We start from the raw sequence: 22,339 nt of genomic DNA, 5'->3' as shown, positions 1-22,339 counted from the left end.
GAGTGTCTGAATGTTCACGCAGATCACCAGCACAGCCCGGGGGAGAGCGGCTCACCACAATATCAGGCACAGGGTGCCAGTGTAGACAGTGTGCGTGTGAGTGTCTGAATGTTCACCCAGATCTATGGCCCTGGCGGCCCGGCCCGGGGGAGAGTGGCTCGCCACAATATCAGGCCCAGGGAGCCCAGTGTAGAGAGTGTGCGAGTGAGAGTGTGAATGTTCACCCAGATCACTGGCCCAGCCTGGCCCGGGGGAGAGCGGCTCACCGCAATATCAGGCACAGGGTGCCCAGTGTAGACAGTGTGCGTGTGAGTGTCTGAATGTTCACCCAGATCTATGGCCCCGCCGGCCTGGCCCGGGGGAGAGTGGCTCACCACAATATCAGGCCCAGGGAGCCCAGTGTAGAGAGTGTGCGAGTGAGAGTGTGAATGTTCACCCAGATCACTGGCCCAGCCTGGCCCGGGGGAGAGCGGCTCACCGCAATATCAGGCCCAGGGAGCCCAGTGTACACAATGTGTGAGCGAGCGTGTTAATGTCCATCCAGATCACAGGGCCCACAGATGAGGGAGAGTGGCTCGCTACAATATCAGGCCCAGGGAGGTCTCAGGCTGCAAAATCTCCGCTTCTTCTCATCCTTTAATGAATTTTACAATCAGAGTAAAGGGATATTTCCCCACATTCTTCAACTGCTCTCTGAACTTAGTCTGGGTCACGGCATAAATCCCAGTGTTTGTGCAGCAACTCAGCAACTGGAGCATGAATCCCATTTCTAGTACATAAACAGGTAGATATACAGACTGATAACCCAATTCCCACATCCGGTACCATATAGAATATACCATAATCACTGCCCATAACAGGATGAAATTGCCGGAGATAACAAGCAGTAAAATGATGGATTTCCTGCGGCTCTCCATCTCTGGGTCTCTGGGACTCTCCCCACTGCTGGGACCCCGAAGTCTCCTGCGGGCTCTGCTGGAGAATAAAATGTGTCTGACGGTGACAGCATTGAGCAGCAGAATCAGAAGAAATGGGAAGCCCGGAGATAGAATATGATGAAGGAACTCGATTGCAACCCAGACCCGTGAATACCAAACAACCTCTGTTACCATACAAAACCAGGGGTAGTTCACAAGCCCATACATATATGTTAACATAAAATACCAGGTGATGTTCTTTAAACAGCTGAGCACAGTCACTGTTCCCAGAACCACACCCGCTGTTTTCTCGGTGCAATATGTCGTTTTCATCTTCTGGCAGCAAATGGCCACAAATCGATCAAAGGTGAATGTGACGGTGAACCAGACAGAACAGTCTGTGGCTGCATAAAGCAGGACGCCATGGATATTACACACGGGGATGGACGCCACAAAGCTAAACTGTTCCCTATAAACAATCGGAATGTGCCTCAAAATCAGATCGAGGATAACGACCAGTAGATCTGCCGCTGCCATGGCCACCAGGTAGCGAGTGACACATTTGGAGAGACCGCACTTTCCCCGAGACAGGATCACAATCGTTATTAAGTTAACTGTGAGTAAGGAAAACAAACAGGGGCATTACACATCAGGCTGGATGCAATAAATGCAGGTTATTGTAATTCGGGGTGAAATATGCAACTCATTACCGACATTCAATGATATATTCTAATTCTATTACCTGTGGCGCTGAATACAGGGTTTATTGTAAGAATAATTGGGAATACATTGTGGAATCAATAAATGAAATGAAAGTAAATACACCAGGAAACTGACAGATGTTTGGTCAATGAGAGATTAAATGGTTGATCAACATTTAGCCCCGCTTTCAAAAGTACCACTAGGGGTACCAGGGACATAAAGGACCAGGCCCTGTCATAAATACTTTGTTTCCCAGGATCAAGCAGCATTTGGAGTGGTGCAATTCGCTTCTGTGCCCCTGTGTTAGGGAGGGGGAAATCCCGCTAGGATTCCGGTTCCTGATAAGAATATCCATTATGTTTCCAACTGAAAATGAATGCAACAGTAAAATACATAAACTGCTACCTTGACATGCAATAATTACACACAATTTTATTTAAAATGTATGGCTGCTAAGATAATAAATACATATGACTGAAGTTATAAAGATAACTGGGCAGTAAGAAATGTCTTAAACTTTGAGTTTTCTGCATTTTTGTTGCAATAAACGAATTTCAGATGATTGAATTGAAGATTTTCAAAATAACATTGCAAAGAAAGGACTTTGAATTAAAATAATTAGTTATATTTGACCAGATAATGTCTCATTAAGTGCATTTATTAGCATCGAATCAAACGATTTAACCCAAAAGCAAAGTGCCACCGAATGTGTTTGTAAAGTATCTAAACAGAAGTTAAAGAGATGTATCCTTGTGCTTTTTCACCTGTTGGTTTCCAACTTCTGCAGTGAATATTAGACGAGAAGATATGAAAGGATTTCCTTATCCTCAGTGCTTCAGTTACAATCAGCTGGGATTGCTTATCCTGAAATACAGCAGGAGGCAATGGAGAATCATTCTGGGTCTCACTGGCTGATCCACTATACTGTGCCAGACCGGCATGGGATCCAATTGTAAATTCAAAACAAAAATTGGAAATAGATAGCATGTGTATGACATCTGCTAGCAATTGTTCCTGTGATGTGGTTTAACTACCTACGCCGAGGGTTAGGTGACAACAAAAGTAAAATACGACGAATGCCGAAAATCTGAACTAAACATATTGAAATTGGCTTAATGGACATTTTGTGCGAATGCAAATTGTCCTTGTAATCCTGCTGCAACCATCGGAAGCAGTGTCACTAATGCAGAACTGGAGATGGTGGGACAGGAGACACTGACTGGAACACAATGATTAGTGGAGATTGCAGACATTTGAAGATGTGGATGTGATCTGTCAGGATTTAATCCTGTGGCACTGTGTAAGTAACCATACAAAGCATCTCGTGAACACAAAAGCAAAATACTGCGGATGCTGGAAAATGAAAAAAAAGCCCAGAAAATTCTGGAAATAATCAGCAGGTCAGACAGCATCTGTGGAGAGAGATACAGAATGAACCTTTCAGGTCGATGACGTTTGGCCATTAGTTGAAAAATCTCCTAAACCAAGAAAACATTATTCTGATCTGTTACAAATGTTCAGAGGACATAACAGACTGAAATCCGTTAAATAAAGTCTCTACTCCAATATTTTGCCAGAGTTAAATATAGAAAATTGGAATCTTGGTAATACCGTATCACGTTCGGAATCAATACCCAACAGCAGCGTGAATGGGCTGGGGAATGACAAGGAGAGAAATACAGTTAAACATTATTTACAAAGTGAATACAGAGACATACTAGGAGCACCAACGTGGGGGGTGGGGGTTGGTGCGGGGGAATAAATGACAAAACAGTAAGTCAGTGAAACATTGTTCATAGAATTAATAGCTGGGTACAGAGACTTACCAGGAGCACCAACGCGGGGGGTGGGGGTTGGTGCGGGGGAGTAAATGACAAAACAGTAAGTCAGTGAAACATTGTTTATAGAATTAATAGCTGGGTACAGAGACTTACCAGGAGCACCAACGTGGGGGGTGGGGGTTGGTGCGGGGGAATAAATGACAAAACAGTAAGTCAGTGAAACATTGTTTATAGAATTAATAGCTGGGTACAGAGACTTACCAGGAGCACCAACGCAGGGGTGGGTGTTGGTGCGGGGGACTAAATGACAAGAAGTGTAATTCAGTGAAACGTAGTTTATAGAATTAATAGCTGGGTACAGAGAACAAGGTATACCAACAACAGCTGGGGAGGGCAGTAAATGACAAGAACAGTAATTCATAGAGTCATAGAATCGTAGGGTTATTATGGCACAGGAGGAGGACATTCGATCCATCGAGTCCGTGCCGGCTCCCTGTTGAGCAATCCAGTCAGTCCCATCCCCCGCTCTATCACCGTAGCCCTCACAGTTTATTTCCCTCAAGTGCCGACCCAGTCTCCCTTTGAAAAACAGATGCCTGTCTCCACTTCCACCACTTCCATCAGCAGCGAGTTCCTTGTCCTCGGCACTCATTGCATAAAAACTTTATTCCTCACATCCCCCCTGTATCACTTGGGCAAAACCTTAAATGTCTGTTCCTGAGTCCTTGCACCATCAACTGGTGGGAACAGCCTTGACCTGTCTAGCCTATCCAATCCCGTCATAATCATGTACACCTCAATCAAATCACCCCTCAACCTCCTTTTCTCTAATAAAATCACATCCAGCTTCTCCAAACTGTCCTTGTAGCTAAGGTCACCCATACCCAGAAGCATTCTGGTAAATCTCCTCTGCACCCTCTCAAGTGCCTTCACATCCTTCCTAAAGTGTGGTGACCAGAACTGGACGCAATACTCCAGTTGTGGGCTAACCAGCGTTATATAAATATTCAGCATAACCTGTCTACAATGCTCAAGTCTGAAAAACAGCCATTTACCACAACTCGTTGCTTCCTGTGTTTAAGCCAATTCCTTATCCAAGCTGCCACTGACCCACCTATTCAATGAGCTGCAATTTATTTTATCAGCCTTCCATGTGGTACTTTGTCAAACGCCGCCCTACATTCCATGTAGACAACACCCATTGCGTTCCCTTCATCAATCCTCCGTGTTACATCATCAAAAAATTCAATTAGGTTATTCAAACACGATCTGCCTTTTACAAATCCGTGTTGGCTCTCCCAAATTATCTTAAACCTTTCCAAGTACCCGTTACATTTTTCCTTGACTTTTGTTTCTAATACTTTACCCACCACTGATGTTAAACTGACTGGCCTGTAGTTACTAGGATTGTCCTTACACACTTTATTGAACAATGGTATCACTATTGCCACTTTCCAATCTTTAGGCACCTTCCCCACAACTAGGGAAGATTGGACAATTATGGCAAGCCCTTCTGCTATCTCCCCCCTCAATTCCCCATAAATCTGGGATGCAAGCCATCTGGACCAGGCGGCTTATCCACTGAAAGCTTACCCAGCCTTTCTAGTACAACCTGTCTATCATTTTCACCCCTTCCATTGCTTCTACCGTTTCCACTTCTACCGATATTTTGTCAGCATCCACCTCCTTAGTAAATACCGATACAAAATACTCATTCTCGCCTTGCACTGCGCCTCTAAGCACATATTATCTTCTTTCTCCCTAATAGGCCCGACCGCACCTCATACTGCCCGCTTACTGTTCTCTTGCCATTTGAATTTTTTGTGTGTTCTGTTTTATTATACCTACCATTCTACTCCCATAATATCTCTTTGCCAATCTTATTTTCAACTTCACTTCCCCTCTCAAATTATTGTATTTAGTGTGGTTCTCAATTGAAACATTCACCTGACATTCATCATAAACGCTCTTTTTCGTTTTGTCATCTTCTCTGTCACCCTCGTCATCCAAGGCGGCCTTCCTTTGGTTCCTTTGCCCTTCCTCTTGTTGGAATGTAACTAGCCTGTACTTGGAACATCTCCTCATTAAGAATCACCCATTATTACACTACAGTATTTCCTGTCAGTCTTTTGTTCGATTTTACCCTGGCTCAATGCCTTTGCATCCCATTGAAGTTAGCCCTATTCCAGTTTAGAAGTTCCACTCTAGATTGTTCTTTGCTACTCTCCGTTGCTAATTTAAATCTTATGATACGATGATCACTCATACCCAAGTGTTCTCCCAGTGGCACTTGGTCGACCTTGCCCACCTCATCCCCAGCACCAGATTCAGCAATGCCTCATTCGTAATTGGGCCAAGAACATACTGGTCAAGGAAATTCTCCTGAACACATTTCAGAAATTCCTTAACTCCCCTTTGCCTTTACCCTATCATTATCCCAATCGAGATTTGGGTAATTAAAATCCCCCAATAACACCACTTTATGTCTCTTGCATATCTCTGCGATTTCCCTGCAGATTTGTCCTCTACCTGCCTCTCTCTGTTTAAAGGCCTGTAGAATAGCCACAATAGCGTGATCGTACCCTTTGAGCTCATCAACTCCAACTAAACGGATTCTGTCCTTGTCCCCTCAAGAACGTTCTCCATTTCCAAAACTACAATGTCTTCCTGAAGCAGAACTGCCAGCACACCTCCCTTTTATCTTCCCTATCGTCTCTGAACACATTGTCCCCTTGAATATTAATTGCCCAGCCCTTACAGTTATTAAGCCACGTTTCCATTATTGCCACAACATCATATTGCCACACCGCTAATTGTGCTTGTATCTCACCAACCCTATTCAGCACACTTTATGCGTTCACGTACCTGCGTCCTAAACCCATTATTGAATGTTGCGTAGTCTTTGTGATTCTGCTCCTATCTAATATGGAACTACTTCCACATCCAGTAATACTTTGTTAACAAGTACTACCCAACACACACACTCTTTTATGCACTTTATTCCTCTTTTCTACTCCTATATGCTGGTGCCCACCCCCCTGCCAAGCCACGTTATTCCCTCCCGAAGAGCACTAGCAAACCTCCCCACGATAATATTGGTCCCGGCTCTGTTGAGGTTTACCCCGTCAGGCTTGTACAGGACCGACTTTCCTCAGAAATGGTCCCAATGCATCTGGAATTAAAAGCCCTCCCTCCTGCATCATTTCTCCAGCCACGCATTCGTCTGTTCCAACTTCCAACTCCTGGACTCACTAGCACGTGGCACCGGGAGTAATCTGGAGATTAATAGCTTTATGGTCCTAATTTTTAATCTCTCTCCTAGCTCCCTAAACTCTGCCTGCAGGACCTCATCCCTCTTCCTGCCTATGTAATTGGTACCAATAGGGCCAACAACCTCTGGCTGTTCACCACCTCCCCCCCATCGGAGTGCACTGGAGCCGCTCAGTGACATCCTTGACCCTCGAACCAAGGAGGCAAAATACCATCCTGAAGTCACGTCTATGGCCGCAGAAACGCTTGTCAACTCCCCTAAATATCGAAACTCCGACCACTATTGCTCTCCAGTTATTTTTCCTCCCCACCCCACGTGCAGCTGAGACACACGTGGTGCCATGTACTTGAATCTGGCTACAGTCCCCAGAGGAACACTCGCCCTCACGAGTACTAGGAGTAGAACTTAAGTGCGATGCACTCCGGGGATTCACTGAACTGTGACAGATGGGCATGGGATCCAATTCAAAATTCAGAACAAAGATTGGAAATAAATGTATTGAAATCTGGCAGAATGAATATTTTGTGAGAAAGTAAATTATCCTTGTCATCCTATTCTTGCCATCAGAAGCAGTGCCACTTTTGCAGAACTGGAGATAGTGGGAATGGAGACACTGACTGGAAATGGATGATGAGCGGGTATTTCAGCCATCCAGAAAATTCTGGCGACAGGACAGAGAGAATGGAAGTTACTTTCCTCTATTGCACTGTAACTGAGAACAAAATGCGAGAGACAAACAAAAAGAGGAAGGAATAAAATAAGAAAAAAGATGGATTGCCCCAATCTTGAACTCTGATTTATCCCATCTCAGACCGTTAGGGTAAAAACCTTCACAATAAATATATGTTCCTAAACGGCATGATCCTTAAGATAATCCCAGTGATGGAATGATGGGACTGCCTACAAGACAATGCTCCCGAATCAGTGCAGGAATTTCATTCCTATGGCCGCCTGGTTTACAATGTTCCAGCTTCAGTCTATGGATTTCATTCCGAGGTCCGCCCAGATTACACTGCCCCCACCTCAGCCCAGGACTGTAATTCCCAGGCCCGTTTAGATTACACTGCTCCTGCCATAGTCCAACATGTCATTGCCACGTCCGCCTAGATTACACTGCTCCCATCTCAGTCCAGGAATTTAATTCCCAGGACCGTTTAGATTACACTGCTCCTGCCATAGTCCATACATGTCATTGCCACGTTCGCCTAGATTACACTGCTCCCATCTCAGTCCAGGAATTTAATTCCCAGTGCAACATAGTTTACACTGCTCCCTCCTCAGTCCAGGAATTTAATTCCCAGGACCGTTTAGATTACACTGCTCCCGCCTCAGTCCAGGAATTTCAATCCCAGGGCAGTCTCGATTCTACAACTCCCGCCTCAGTCCAGGAATTTCAATCTCGGGGCACGTAGATTACACTGCTGCCACCGAAATCCATGAATTTCATTCCCATGGTCGGTCAGGTTACACTTCGCATGCCTCATTCCAGGAATATAATTCCCGGGGCTGCCTAGATTGCATTGCTCCCGACTCAGTTCAATAATTTAATTCCCAGGGCTACCAGGATTACACTGCTCCCGCCTCAGTCCAGGAATTCCATTCCCAGGGCCGCCCAGATTGCAGTGATCCCGCTTCAGTCCTGGAATTTCATTTCCAGGGCTGCCTAGATTACACTGCTCCTGCCTCCGTCCAGGAATTTCATTCCCAGGGCCACCTAGATTACACTGCTCCCGACGCAGTCCTGGAATTTCATTCCCAGAGCCGCCAAGATTACACTGCTCCCTCCTCAGTGCAGCAATTTAATTCCCAGGGCCACCTAGATTACACTGCTCCTGCCTCAATCCAGGAATTTCATTCCCATGGTCGGCCAGGTTACAATGCTCCCGCCTCATTCCAGGAATATAATTCCCTGGGCTGCCTAGATTGCACTGGTCCCGACTCAGTCCAGTAATTTCATTCCCAGGGCTATCAGGATTACATAGTTCCCGCCTCAGTCGAGGCACTTAATTCCCAGGGCCGCCTAGATTACACTGCTCCCGACTCAGTCCATGATTTTCATTCCCATGGCCGCCTAGATTACACAGATTCCTGGACTGAGACGGGAGCAGTGTAATCTAAACTGGCTTAGTGGTAGAAGGCAGAGGGTGATGGTCGAAGGTTGTTTTTGTGACTGGAAGCCTGTGGCCAGTGGGGTACCACAGGGATCGGTGCTGGGTCCCTTGCTGTTTGTGGTCTATATTAATGACTCGGATATGAATGTAAAAGGTATGATCAGTAAGTTCGCGGATGATACAAAAATTGGTAGGGTGGTAAATAGCGAGGAGGGTAGTCTCAGTCTGCAGGACGATATCGATGGGTTGGTCAGATGGGTGGAACAGTGGCAAATGGAATTTAACCCGGAAAAGTGCGAGGTGATGCACTTTGAGGGGACTAACAAGGCAAGGGAATACACAATGAATGGTAAGACCCTAGGCAAGACGGAGGGTCAGAGGGATTTGGGTGTGCAAGTACACAGATCCCTGAAGGAGGCGGAACAGGTGGATAAGGTGGTAAAAAAGGCATATTGGATACTTGCCTTCATTAGCCGAGGCATAGAATATAAGAGCAAGGAGGTTATGATGGAGCTGTATAAAACACTGGTTAGGCCACAGCTGGAATACTGTGTGCAGTTCTGGTCGCCACACTACAGGAAGGATGTGATAGCTTTGGAGAGGGTGCAGAGGAGATTCACCAGGATGCTACCAGGGCTGGAACGCTTCAGCTATGAAGAGAGACTGAGCAGATTGGGTTTGTTTTCCTTGGAGCAGAGGAGGCTGAGGGGGGACATGATTGAGGTGTACAAAATTATGAGGGGCATAGATAGGATGGATACTAAGGAGCTTTTTCCCTTAGCAGAAGGGTCAATAACTAGGGGGCATAGATTCAAGGTAAAGGGCGGGAGGTTTAGAGGGGATTTGAGAAAGAACTTTTTCACCCAGAGGGTGGTTGGAGTCTGGAACTCACTGCCGGAAAGGGTTGTGGAGGCTGGAACCCTCACAACATTCAAGAAGCATTTGGATGAGCACTTGAAATGCCATAGCATACAAGGCTACGGACCAAATGCTGGAATATGGGATTAGATTAGACAGGGCTTGATGGCCGGTGCGGACACGATGGGCCAAAGGGCCTCTATCCGTGCTGTATAACTCTATGACTCTATGACTGAGGAGGGAGCAGTGTAATCTAGGCGGAAGTGGCAATGACATGTATGGACTATGGCAGGAGCAGTGTAATCTAAGCGGGCCTGGGAATAACAGTCCTGGGCTGAGGTGGGAGCAGTGTAACCTCGGCGGACGTGGCAATGACACGTCAGTCCAGGAATTTCATTCACAGAGCGACGTAGATTACAATGCTCACGCCTCAGTCCAGGAAATTCATTCCCAGGGCCACCTAGGTTACACTGCTCCTGCCTCAATCCATGAATTTCATTCCCAGGGCCGGCAAGTTGACACTGCTCCTGCCTCAATCCAGGAATTTCATTCCCAGGGCATTCTGATAACCTGAATCCAGAACAAGAAAAACAGGATGTTTCTAAATATTGACCTCAGCCAGCTAAACCTGTAATGGTGCTTTACAGAGGGGAAGAATAAAAAAATTGAGCGAAGGGTTGACACCAAGGAATCAAAGGAAAGTACTAAAATATTAACCAGTAAGTTAAATAGCCTGTAACCTTCTGAATACTACTTGAGACGTAAGAATATAGGAACATAAGAAATAGGAGCAGGAGTAGGCCATATGGCCCTTCTAGCCAGCTCTGCCATTCAATGAGATCATGGTTGATCTTCTAACATATCTCCACTTTCCTGCACTATCTCCATATCACTTTATTCCGCTAATATTCAAAAATATAGCGATAACTGTCTTGAATATACTAATGACTGAGCCTCCTCAGCTCTCTGGGGTACAGAATTCGAAACTTTTACGACCCTGTGAGTGCAGAAATTGCTCCTCATCTCAGTCCTACATAGCAGATCCCTTATTCTAAGACTGTGACTCCTGGTTCTAGACTCCCCTGCCAAGGGAAACATCATCACTGCATCTACCCTGTCAAACCCTGTAAGAATTTTGTATGTTTCAGTGAGATCACCTCGCATTCTCCTAAACTCTAGAGAATATAGGGCTAGACTACTCAACGTCTCCTCATAGGGCAATCCCCCATCCCAGGAACCAATCCGGTGGACCTTCGTTGCACGCACTCTGTGGCAAGTCAATCCTTCCTTAGGTAAGGATACCAAAACTGTACATATTACACTAACTCTGGTCTCAACAGGGCCCTATATAATTGTAGTAAGACGTCTTTACTCTTATACTCAATTCTCTTGTAATAAAGGCCAACATAACATTTACTTTCCTAATTGATTGCTCTACCTGCATGTTAACTTTCAGTGATTCGTGTACAACGACACCCATGTCCATTTGAACATTAGCAAATTCCCAATCTCTCACCATTTAAAAATAATCTGCTTTTCTATTTTTCCTACCAAAGTGGATAACGTCACATTTTTCCACATTATATTCAATTTGCCATGTTTTTACTACACACATAACCTGTCTACATCCCCTTGAAGCCTCCTTGCATCCTCCTCACAACTTACATTCCCAACCAGCTTTGTACCATCAGCAAACTTACATATATTACAATTGGTCCCCATATCCAAATTATTGATGTAAGTTGTGAATCACTGAGGCCCAAGCACTGATCCTTCCGTTACCCCACTAGGTACAGCCTGACAACCTGGAAATTACCAGTTTATTCCTACTCTCTTTTCTTTCCTTAACCAATCCCGAGTCCAGGCTAGTGTTTTACCCCAATCCCATTAGCCCTAATTTTTTTAAATAACCTCTTGTATAGCACCTTATCAAACACCATCTGAATATCGAAATACGTCACATCCACAGGTTGCCCCTTTTCTATTCTGTTAGTTACAACCTTATAAAACTCTAATCGATATGTAAAACCAGATTTCCCTTTTATAAATCCGTGTTGACTCTGCCCAATACTATTATTATTTTCTAAGTGCCATGTTGGCACGTCTAAAAACAAATTCCAGCATTTTCTACTACTGATGTCAGGCTATCTGGTCTGTAATTTCCCGTTTCCCTCTCCCTCCGTTCTTAAATAAAGGGGTTACATTTGCTACCTTCCAATCCATGGGAACCGTTCTCGAATCTATGGAATTTTGGAAACTAACAACCATTGCACCCACTATCTCTATAGCCAACTCTTGCAAAACGCTTGAAAGTAAGCCATCATGTCGAAATTATTTATCGGCTTTCAGTCACACTAATTTCTCCAGTAATAATTTTGCACTGATTCTAATTTCTTTCAGCTCCACATTCTCCACATTCCCTTGGTTCTCCATTGTTTTCGGGAAGAATTTTGCATCTTCTACTGTGTAGAGAGACACAAAGTACTTGCTTAATTTATCTGCCATTGCCTTAAGCCCCATTATAATTTCTCCTGTCTGAGCCTGTAAAGATCCGCATTTACTTTCGCTTATTTTTTCCTGTTTACATACCTATAGAAGTTTTACAGTCTGCTTTATGTCTCTCACTGGTTTACTCCCGTACTCCATTTTCCATTTCTTGTTCAATTTCATGGTCCCCATTTGCTGAGTTCTAAAATCCTCCCAATCTTCAGGCTTACTATTCTTTTTGGCAGCATCTCAGCCTTTTCCTATGATTTAATATTATCTTCAACTTCTCTCGTTATCCACGTTTGGACCACTTACCCTGTTGGTTTTTTTTGCATTAAAGGATTGTATATAAGTTGTAAATTATGTATTATTTTATAAATGCTAGCCATAGCTTGTCCACTGTCATATCTATTAATGTAGTTTCCCAATCAACCTTAGCCAGCTCACCCCTCAAACATACATAGTTTGCTTTGTTCAGGTTTAAGACCCTAGTTTCGGTTTTAACTGAATCACTTTAAAATTCAATGTAAAATTCTATCATATTATGGTCACTCTTTCCTAAATCCCTTTCTCGTTGCACAATCCTAGGTCTCAAATAGCCCGTTCCCGAGTTGCTTCCTCAAAATACTGATCTAGAAAACTATCGTGCATACATTCCATGAATTCGTCCTCCACACTATTACTGCAAATGTGGTTTGCCCAGTCTATATGTAGATTGAAGTCCCCCATGATTACTGTATTACCCTTGTTACAAGCACCTCTAATTTCCTGAGTTATACTCTGCCCTACATTACAACTACTTTTTGGGGCCTATAAATACTCCCACCAATATTTTCTGACCCTTGCTGTTTCCTAGCTCCACCCAAACTGATTCTGCTTCTGCAGTTTCGGAGCTAATATCCTTTCTATCCATTGTCTTTATCCCATCATCCTTTTCCATTTTGCCTATCCCTTCTAACAGTTATGTATCCTGGAATATTTAGTTCCCAACCTTGACCACTTTGCAACCACGTCTCCATTATGGCTATTAGATGAAACCTGTTAATTTCTATCTTCGCTATTAATTCATCTATTTTGTTGTGAATGCTTTGCACATTCAGATACAGGGCCTATAGCTTTGACTTGTTTCTCTTTTTCCCTTATTTCACCTGATGCCTTATTAGCTTTGTTATATCTCTGTCCCTTCCTGACCCACTCAGCATTTTTTGACCCAAAACTCCACTCTGTTCAATAGCCTTGCCATTTCTCTCGCTGATTTTAAATTTACTCTTTCCTGAACCCTCCCACCGCCTCTTCAATAGATCAAAGCCCTGTCTACTGTCCTAGTTATTCGGTTAACCAGGACACTGGTCGCAGCATGGTTCAAGTGGAGCCCGTCCCAACAGAACAGCTCCCCCTTACCCCAGCACTGGTGCCAGTGCACCATGAAATGAAACCCCTTCCTCCCACGCTATTCTTTGTGCTACGCATTTAAGCGTCTAATCTGTTTTTTCCTGTACCAATTTGCACGTGGCTCGGGTAACAATCCAGAGATTATTAGCTTTGAGGTTCTGCTTGTTTAATTTCGAACCCAGCTCCTCAAACTCTCTCAGCAGAAACTCATTCCTATTTCTACATATATCGTTGGTTCCTATGTGGACCACACAAACTGGATTCTCCCCCTCCCACTCCAAGTTCGACTCCAGCTGCAAGGAGATACCTTTAGCCCTGGTGCCGGGCAGACAACACAACCTTCAGATCTCGGTCGCGTTTGCAGAAAACAGTATCTATCCCCCTGACTATACTGTCCCCTACCACAACAAAATTCCCTTTCACTCCCCCACCACTTCAAAGGCCTCCTGCTACATGGTGCCATGGTCAGCTTGCTCATCCATCCTGCAGGCTTTCCCCTCATCTACACGGGCAGCATGAACCTCACAACTGTTGGACAAGGGCAAAAGCTGATGCTCCTCCATCACTGCACCTGGTCTTCGCTTACCTGCCTGAGTTCAGGCACACCCTCCTGTCGCTGAACATTAACCAGAACTGTACCACTACTTAACCTAAAGTGTGTGCCGGCCTCCGGTGTCAAAATGTCCAGGCAACTGTACCCACCCCTGAAGCCCTGCAATGTCTGCACCTCAGACTCCAGCTCAAAAACTCTGAGCAGAATTTCTGCAAGATACAGTCACTTATTGCAAACATGGTTGTTCGGGATCATAATGCTCTCCACAAACTCCCAAATATAACATTTGCAGCACAGTGCCTGCACTTCCATCTCTATATAACATTGATTTACTTTATTAAATTTGTATTTATGATCCATGTGCACGCCATGCTTCACTAAACAAATTGTCAATACAACTTGGTTCACCAATTCTATGATTTTATAATTGCTACTGCGTATACTTTCCAATTTCCGTATCTTTTCACAAGGCGTTTGCTAAAGTACCATATAATATCAAACTTGGGTAACATGGGATTAAAGTTGCAGTGGCAACATGGCTCTGAAATTAGCTCAGAGCCAGAAAGCAGAGAGCAGTGGTGAACGGTTGGTTTTCAGTCTGGAGCGAAATATACAGGGATGTTCCCCAGGGGTCGGCTTTGGGACCATTGCCCTTTACATGTACATCAATGCCATGGACTTGGGTAAACAGCATATAATTTCAAAGTTTGCAGATTACAGTAACAGGCTTCAGGAGGACACAGCCAGACTCGTGAGATGGGCAGATGCATGGCAGATGCAATTTAACACAGAAATGTGTGATGTGAAACATTTTGGTAGGTGGCAGGAGAAGTTGCCGTGGATGTTACATAACATACGCAGTTCTTGACCTTGCATACAGAGACACAGAGTAACAAAACCGAGGAAGAAATGCTAACCTTTTATAAATCAGTGACGAGGCCCCAGCTGAATATTGTGTCCAATTCTAAGTAGCACACTTAGCAAGCATGTCAAGGATTAGAGAAGTGTAGAGGAGATTTAACAGAATGGAAATGGGACTCTGGGACTTCAGTTGAATGGAGAGAGTGAGAAGCTGGGATTGTTCTTTTTACAGTAGCGAAGGTTAAGAATCAGAGAATTATAGAATCATAGAAATTTATGGGACAGAAGGAGGCGATTCGGCCCATTGTGTCTGCGCCGGTCGAGAAAGAGAAATCCAGATGAATCACATTTTCCAGCTCTTGGTCTGTAGCCCTGCAGGTTATGGCACTTCAAGTACATATCCAAGTACTCTTTAATGTTGTGAAGGTTTCTGCCTCTACCAGCCTTTCAGGCAGTGCGTTCCAAACCCCACCAGCCTCTGGGTGAAATCATTTCTCCACAACTCCACTCTAATCCTGCTACCTCTCTGCTAAGGGAAATAAGTGCTTCCTATCCACTCTATCTAGGCCACTCATAATTTTATATAACTCAATTAAGGCTCCCCTCAGCCTCCTCTGTTCCAAAGAAAACAACGCCAGTCCATCCAATCTTTGCTCATAGTTAAATTTCTCTACTCCTGGCAACATCCTCTTAAATTTCCTCTGAACCATATCTGTACCCAGATCTCTAGCTGTGGCCAACTTGTGTTTTATAAGTTCTAGCATAACATCCCTGCCCTTATATTCTATGCTTCAGCTAATAAAGGCAAGTATCCCGTGTGCCTTCTTAACCATCTTGTCTACCTGTTCTGCTATGTTCAGGGATCTGTGGACATGCACTCCAAAATCCCTCTGTTCCTCCACTTTTCTCAGTATCCTACCATTTACTGTGTATTCCCGTGCCTTGTTAGCCCTCCCCACTTCTCTTTGAATGGATTGAATTCCATCTGACAGTTTTCTGCCCACCTCACTAGTCCATTGATATCTTCCTGCCGTCTATAGCTATCTTCCTCACTATCAACAACACGGCAATTTTTTGTATCATCTGCAAACTTCTTAATCATGCCCGCTACATTGATGTCTAAACTATTGGCTCATACCGCAAAAAGCAATGGATCTTGTATGAAATTTGCAGAACTCCAATGGAAACAGCCTTCCAGTCACAAAAACACCCAGTACACTTTGTTTCCTGCCATTGAGCCAATGTTGGATCAACCTTGCCACTTTCCCTAGGATCTCATTGTCTTATACTTTTTTGGCCGACCTGTCATTTGGGAACTTGTCAGTGGCCTTGCTAAAATCTATGTGGACTGCATCAAATACACTACCCTCATCGACCCTCCTCGTTACCTCCTTAAAAAATTCAATCAACTTACTCAACATGACCTTCCCTTGCCTCCCTTAACAGCCTTGAATTCATTGTTGCTTTTTTCTGTGAAGACAGTCGCAAATTAGTCCTTAGCAACCTTACCCCCGTCTCCTCACTCCACGCACAGTTTACCTTTTGGGTGCCGCCAATATGCCCTACTCTTTCCTTCGTTAGCCTTTCACTTTTTATGTATTCATAAAACATCTTTATTAGCAGAATATATTTTTCCTGAACACTGTTGAACACCATCTTAAATGTTTCCCATTGCTGCTCTACCTCATTGGTTGCCAATAATTTTGCCCATTTTATTTTCCCAAGTGCTATTCTTAGACCCTCAAATTCAGCATTTCTCCAATCTATTAACCTGATCTTTGTCATACCTATATCCTTCTTAATTAATATCTAAAAACGTATTATATTATGATCACTATTGCCTCGATTTTCCCATGTATTTACTTCTCTTATCTGCGCTGGGCTATAGTTCCCCGTTACTATATCCTATAGTCAATCCTCCCTTGTTGGTTTTTTACATATTGGGTTATAAAGGATTCCTGTACACTTTGTAGGAACTCCATTTATTTATGCCCTTTATCTACCTCTTCTGTCAAATTAATATCTGGGTAGTTGAAAGCCATGAATATGCATTTTGCTGATTTCCCTAATTTGCCTGCATATTTGCTCCTCGGGATAAAACGTAGGCCAGTGGTTATAGAGGTGATATGTGAACGTGACATGATGCGATTTAGGATATTGGCAGCAGAGTTTTGGATGAGCTCTAGTTTATGGACGCTTGTAACTGGTAGGCCATCCAGGAGTGTATTGGAATAGTCGAGTCAGGATTTAACATAGACTTGGATGAGGGTTTATGCAGCAGAATGGCTGAGGCAGTGGTGGTGACGGAGATATTATGGAGGCGGGAATAGACAGGCCCTGTGATTCAGAGGCTATGAGGTCGTAACTGAGCTTAGGGTCGAAGAGAACGCCGAGTTTGCGAACAGTCTGGTTCAGACTGAGATATTGACCAGGGAGGGGAACTCAGTTGGTAGATAGAGAATGGAGTTTGGAACGAGGACCGAAGACAATGGCTTTCCTATTATGAAGATTTAAATGACAACAATAATAATAGTGTCACGTGGTTCAGAGATCTAATTTCAAGATATAAAGACTTAACAGGGACACCAACAACAGCAGCAACGAGGGAAGAGTAAATTAAGAGAAGAGTTATACTGTTAGTAAAGGTTTGCAGAGAGAAGAGCTGGATACAGAAACTTACCATGGATCAACAAACACAACCAGAAGGAGGACTAAATGACAAGGACATTAATGCTGTAAAACATGGTTTATAGAATCAATTGCTGGATAGAGCGACTTACCAGGAACACCAACAGCAGCAAGGAGTGGATAGTAAATGCATTGAATGATCTGAAGTGCCAGCTGTATCCGAAATTCTAATGGTATATCATCATAATATTCAGAAAGTTCGTCAAATGCCCAGGAGAAACTCCTGCCCATTGTCGTAACATTCCAATCTACTGCTCGCAGATTCTGACCCATTGTTGTAACATTCCGAACTACTGTTCTCAGATTCCACCTCCCTCTCTGTGGACCAGCACAGTGATCCCTGTTAGTGCCGAAGATGTTGCTCTCACTGACACTACATAATATCACATTGAAAGGAGACCCTTATTAATAGAAGAGGGAAACCCTGCACTGATACAATTATGGTCAATCGAGACTGACATTACTTACAGTCACTGAACAAACAGCTTCAGTTAAACTGTGGAGACTGACATTAATTACAGTCACTGAACAAACAGCTTCAGTTAACCCGTGGAGACAGACATTAATTGCATTCACCGATCAAACAGCTTCAGTTAACCCCTTGCAATCCGACACTTCTTGTAACATGGTAAGTTAGAACATTTACCCGCTCCGGATGGGATGCATGAGGGTTGCTGAGGGAAGGAGTGGTGGAAATAGCGCAGCCTCTGCGCCATATACACTGCCTCATCAAACACTCTCAGGGCAGCTACAGCATGGGTTAGATACAGAATAAAGCGCCATATACATTGACTCATCAAACACTCTCAGGGCAGGTACAGCATGGGTTAAATAGAGAGCACAGCACCCTTTACACTCCCCCATCAAACACTCCCAGGGCAGGAATAACAACAGGGTTAGATATAGAGTAAAGCTTCCTCTACAATCTCCCATCAAAAACTCCAAGGGCAGGTACAGCACGGGTTAAATACGCAGTAGAAATCCCTCTACACTGTCCCAGCAATTCTGGCAGGTCAGGTATAGCATGGAGTTAGATACAGAGTAAAGGTCCCTCGAAATTGCCCCATCAAACTCTACCAGGGCATGAAAAGCATAGGTTTGATATAGCGTACACCTTCCTGTACATAGCCGCATCAAACACTCGTAGGACAGGTACAACACAGGTTAGATATAAAGTAAATCTCCATCTACGGTGCCCCCTTCTCGTTGTATGTGGGGCTCAGTAAAACACCGGGTGAGATCAGGCGAACTAAGCACAGGCAGGTGATGGAGCCTGTCATCTCCTGCTCTGTGTGTGGTGCTCAGTAACACACCCGGTGTGAGATCAGGATAACTCAGCACAGGCTGGCAATGGGCCCTGGGCCTCTCCTGCTCTGTGTGTGTGTGTGTGTGTGTGGTGGGGAGGGGGGGCGGAATCAGTACCACATGTCTAGTTTCCATCATTAGCAAAGTGTTGGAAGGTGTCGTCGACAGTGCTACCAAGCATCACTTACTCAACAGTAACCCACTCACAGATGCCAAGTTTGAGTTCCACCAGGGTCACTCGCTTTCATTACAGCCATGGTCCAAACATGGAAAAAGAGCTGAATTCCACACGTGAGTTGAGAGTGACTGCCTTTGACATCAAGGCAGCATTTGACCGGTTGTGGCATCAAGGAGCCTTAGTAATACTGAAGTCAATTGGCATCGGGGGGGAGGAGCGGGGTACTCTCCACTGGCAGGTGTCATACCTAGCACAAAGGACATGGTTCTGGTGGTTGGAGGTCAATCATCACAGTTCAGAACATCACCACAGGAGTTTCTCAGTGTAATGTCCTAAATCCAACCACCTTAAGCTGCTTCATCACTGACCTTCCTTCCAACATAAGGTCAGAAGTGGGCATGTTCTCTGATGACTGCACAGTGTTCAGTGCCATTCGCAAATCCTCAGATAATGTAGCAGCCCCTGCCTGCAAGCAGCAAGACCGAGATGACATTCAGGCTTGCGCTGATAATGGCAGGTAACATTCGCGCCACACAAGTGCCAGGCAATTACTATCTCCAACACGCCAGCATCCAACCAACACCCCTTGGCATTCAACGGCATTACCATCACCGAATACCCCACCGTCAGTATCCTGGGGGTCACTATTGATCAGAAACTTAACTGGACCAGCCACATAATTGCTGAGGTAACAAGATCATGTCAGAGGCTGGGTAATCTGCAGCGAGTTTCTCACTCTGGACACCACAAAGCCTTTCCAGTATCTACAAGGCATACGCCAGGCGTGTGATGGATAGCTTGGATGAGGGCAGTTCCCACAAATCTAAGGAAATTCGACACCATCCAGTTTAAAGCAGCCCACTTGATTGGCACCCCATCCACCACCTTAAACATTCACTCCCTCCACCACCGGCGTACAATGGCTGCAGTGTGTACCATCTACAAGATGCACTGCAGCAACTCGCCAAGGCTCCTTCGGCAGCACCTCCCAAACCCGCAACCTCTACCACCTAGAAGGACAAGGGCAGCAGGAGCATTGGAACACCACCACGTACAAGTTCCCCTCCAAGTCACACAACATCCCAACTTAAAATTATATCGCCATTCCTTCATCATCACTGGAACTCCCTCCCTAACAGCACTGTGGGAGTACATTCACCACACGTACTGCAGCAGTTCAAGAAGGCGGCTCACCACCACCTTCTCAAGGGCAATTAGGGATGGGCAATAATTCCTGGCCTTGCCAGCAATGCCAACATCACATGAGCGAATAAAAAACAAACAATTGTACAACGTTAGCAGTCTTACAGTCCTCTGGCAACACACCAGTAGCTACAGAGGGTTGGAAAATTATGGTCTGAGCTTCCGCTATTTGCCCTTTTGCCTCTCTTAACAGCCTGGAATGCCTCTCTTAACAGCCTGGCAGTCCTGGTGATTCAGAGGACCTGAGGTCGGAACACAGTTCAGGTACAAAGAGAACGCCAAGGTTGAGTCCAGCACTATGGGAGAACCTTCACCTCACGGACTGCAGCAGTTCAAATGGGCAGCTCATCACGACCTTCTCAATGGCAACTAGGGATTGGCAATAAAGGCTGGTATTGCCAGCGACGCCGACATGTCAGAGTCATAGAGTCATAATGGCACAAAAGGAGGCCATTCGGCACATCGAGTCCATGCCGGCTCTCTGTACAGCAACCCAGTCAGTCCCATTCCCCCGTTCTATCCCTCTAGCCCTGCAAGTTTATTACCCTCAAGTAACTATTATGTCTCCATTTGAAAACATTGAATGGCTCTGCTTCAACCACTTCCATCGGCAATGAGTTCCAGGTCCTCACCACTCGCTGCGTAAAAAGTTTTTCCCTCACATTCCCCCGAATCTCTTGCCCAAAACCTTAAATCTGTGTCCCCTAGTCCTTGTACCATCAACTAATTGGAACAAGCCGTCATAATCTTGAACCCCTCATTCAATTCACCCCTCAACCTCCCTTGCTCTAATGAAAACAAATCCAGCTTCTCTAACCTATCGTTGTAGTTAAGATCCCCCATCCCTGGAAGCATTCTGGTAAATCTCATCTGCACCCTCTCAAGGGCCTTCATATCCTTCCTAACATGTGGTGACCAGAACTGGACGCAAGTTCTGGCCTAACCAGCGCTTTATAAAGATTAAGCATAACTTCTCTGCATTTGTTCTCATTACCTCTATTGATGAAGCCCAAGATCCCGTATGATTTGCTAACCACTTTCTCAATATGTCCTGCCAGCCTCAGGGACCATTGCACATTAACTCCCATGTCCCTCTGTCCCTGCACACTCTTTGAAACTTTGCCCTAAACTATATATTGCCTCTCTCTGTTCCTTCTGACAAAATGCAGCAAATCACACATTAAATTTCATCAGCCACTTATCTGCCCATTCTGCTAGCCTTTCTATATCATGTTGAAGTCGATTAGTATCATCCTCACTGTTTGCCACACCCTCAGGTTTAGAAATTGTACTCTGTATTCCAATATCCAGTTAATTTATCTGTATCAAAAAAATCAGTGGCTCCAGCACCGACCCTTAGGGAACACCACTCTATACCATCCTCCAGTCATATAACCAGCCATTTAACACAACTCGCTGTTTTCTGTCCTTAAGCCAATTCCTTATCCAGGCTGCCAGTGTCCCACCTATTCCCTGAGCCTCAATTTTGTTAACCAGCCTCTATGTGGTACTTTATCAAACGCCTTTCGAAAATCCATGTAGACAACATCCATTGCATTCCCTTCATCAATCCTCTCTGTTACTTCATCAAAAAATTCAATTAGATTAGTCAAACACGATCTGCCTTTCACAAATCAGTGTTGGCTCTCCTTATTTAGCTTAAACCTCTCTAACTGTCCGTAAACTTGTTCCTTGATTATTGTTCTAAAAGTTTATCCACCACTGATGTTAAACTGACCAGCCTGTAGTTACTAGGATTATTAGGACACTCAGCTGATCAGGCTGCCTCTGTGGAGAGCGAGAGAAACAGAGTTAACCTTTCAGATCTGTGACCTTTTGCTAGAGCTGGAAACAGTTAAAGATGTAACAGACGTTAACCAGGTGCAGAAGCAGAATTGAAACAACTCCTGCCTTCCACCATATCACAGACCGGCCCTTTTGTTCTTTGTTCCCCTCTCACCTTTCCCTGCCTCTGCACCTGGTTAAAATCTGTTAAATCTCTAACATTTTCCATTTCTGTTGGAAGGTCTCA

At 44.6% G+C, this 22,339-nt stretch overlaps 1 protein-coding gene across 1 annotated transcript; it reads right to left on the bottom strand.

Moving 5' to 3' along the window:
* Nucleotides 1-623: 623 nt before the first annotated feature.
* On the bottom strand, nucleotides 624-17,977 carry LOC147091376 (putative G protein-coupled receptor 139). The gene is made up of 2 exons (XM_085976552.1): nucleotides 17,714-17,977; nucleotides 624-1,531 (listed from the first exon to the last, which is right to left on the bottom strand). The coding sequence occupies exons 1-2, from the start codon at nucleotides 17,892-17,894 to the stop codon at nucleotides 630-632; spliced, it is 1,083 nt and encodes a 360-aa protein (XP_085832678.1). The 5' UTR covers nucleotides 17,895-17,977; the 3' UTR covers nucleotides 624-629.
* Nucleotides 17,978-22,339: the final 4,362 nt, after the last annotated feature.

The sequence above is a fragment of the Somniosus microcephalus genome, unplaced genomic scaffold (assembly GCF_052327205.1).
Source record: "Somniosus microcephalus isolate GS21.2 unplaced genomic scaffold, FLI_Smic_1.0 unresolved_chr3, whole genome shotgun sequence".
In the NCBI taxonomy this organism is placed as follows: domain Eukaryota; kingdom Metazoa; phylum Chordata; class Chondrichthyes; order Squaliformes; family Somniosidae; genus Somniosus; species Somniosus microcephalus.
Note: the sequence above shows the minus strand (reverse complement) of the source record. Positions and strands in the feature narration are given on the sequence as shown.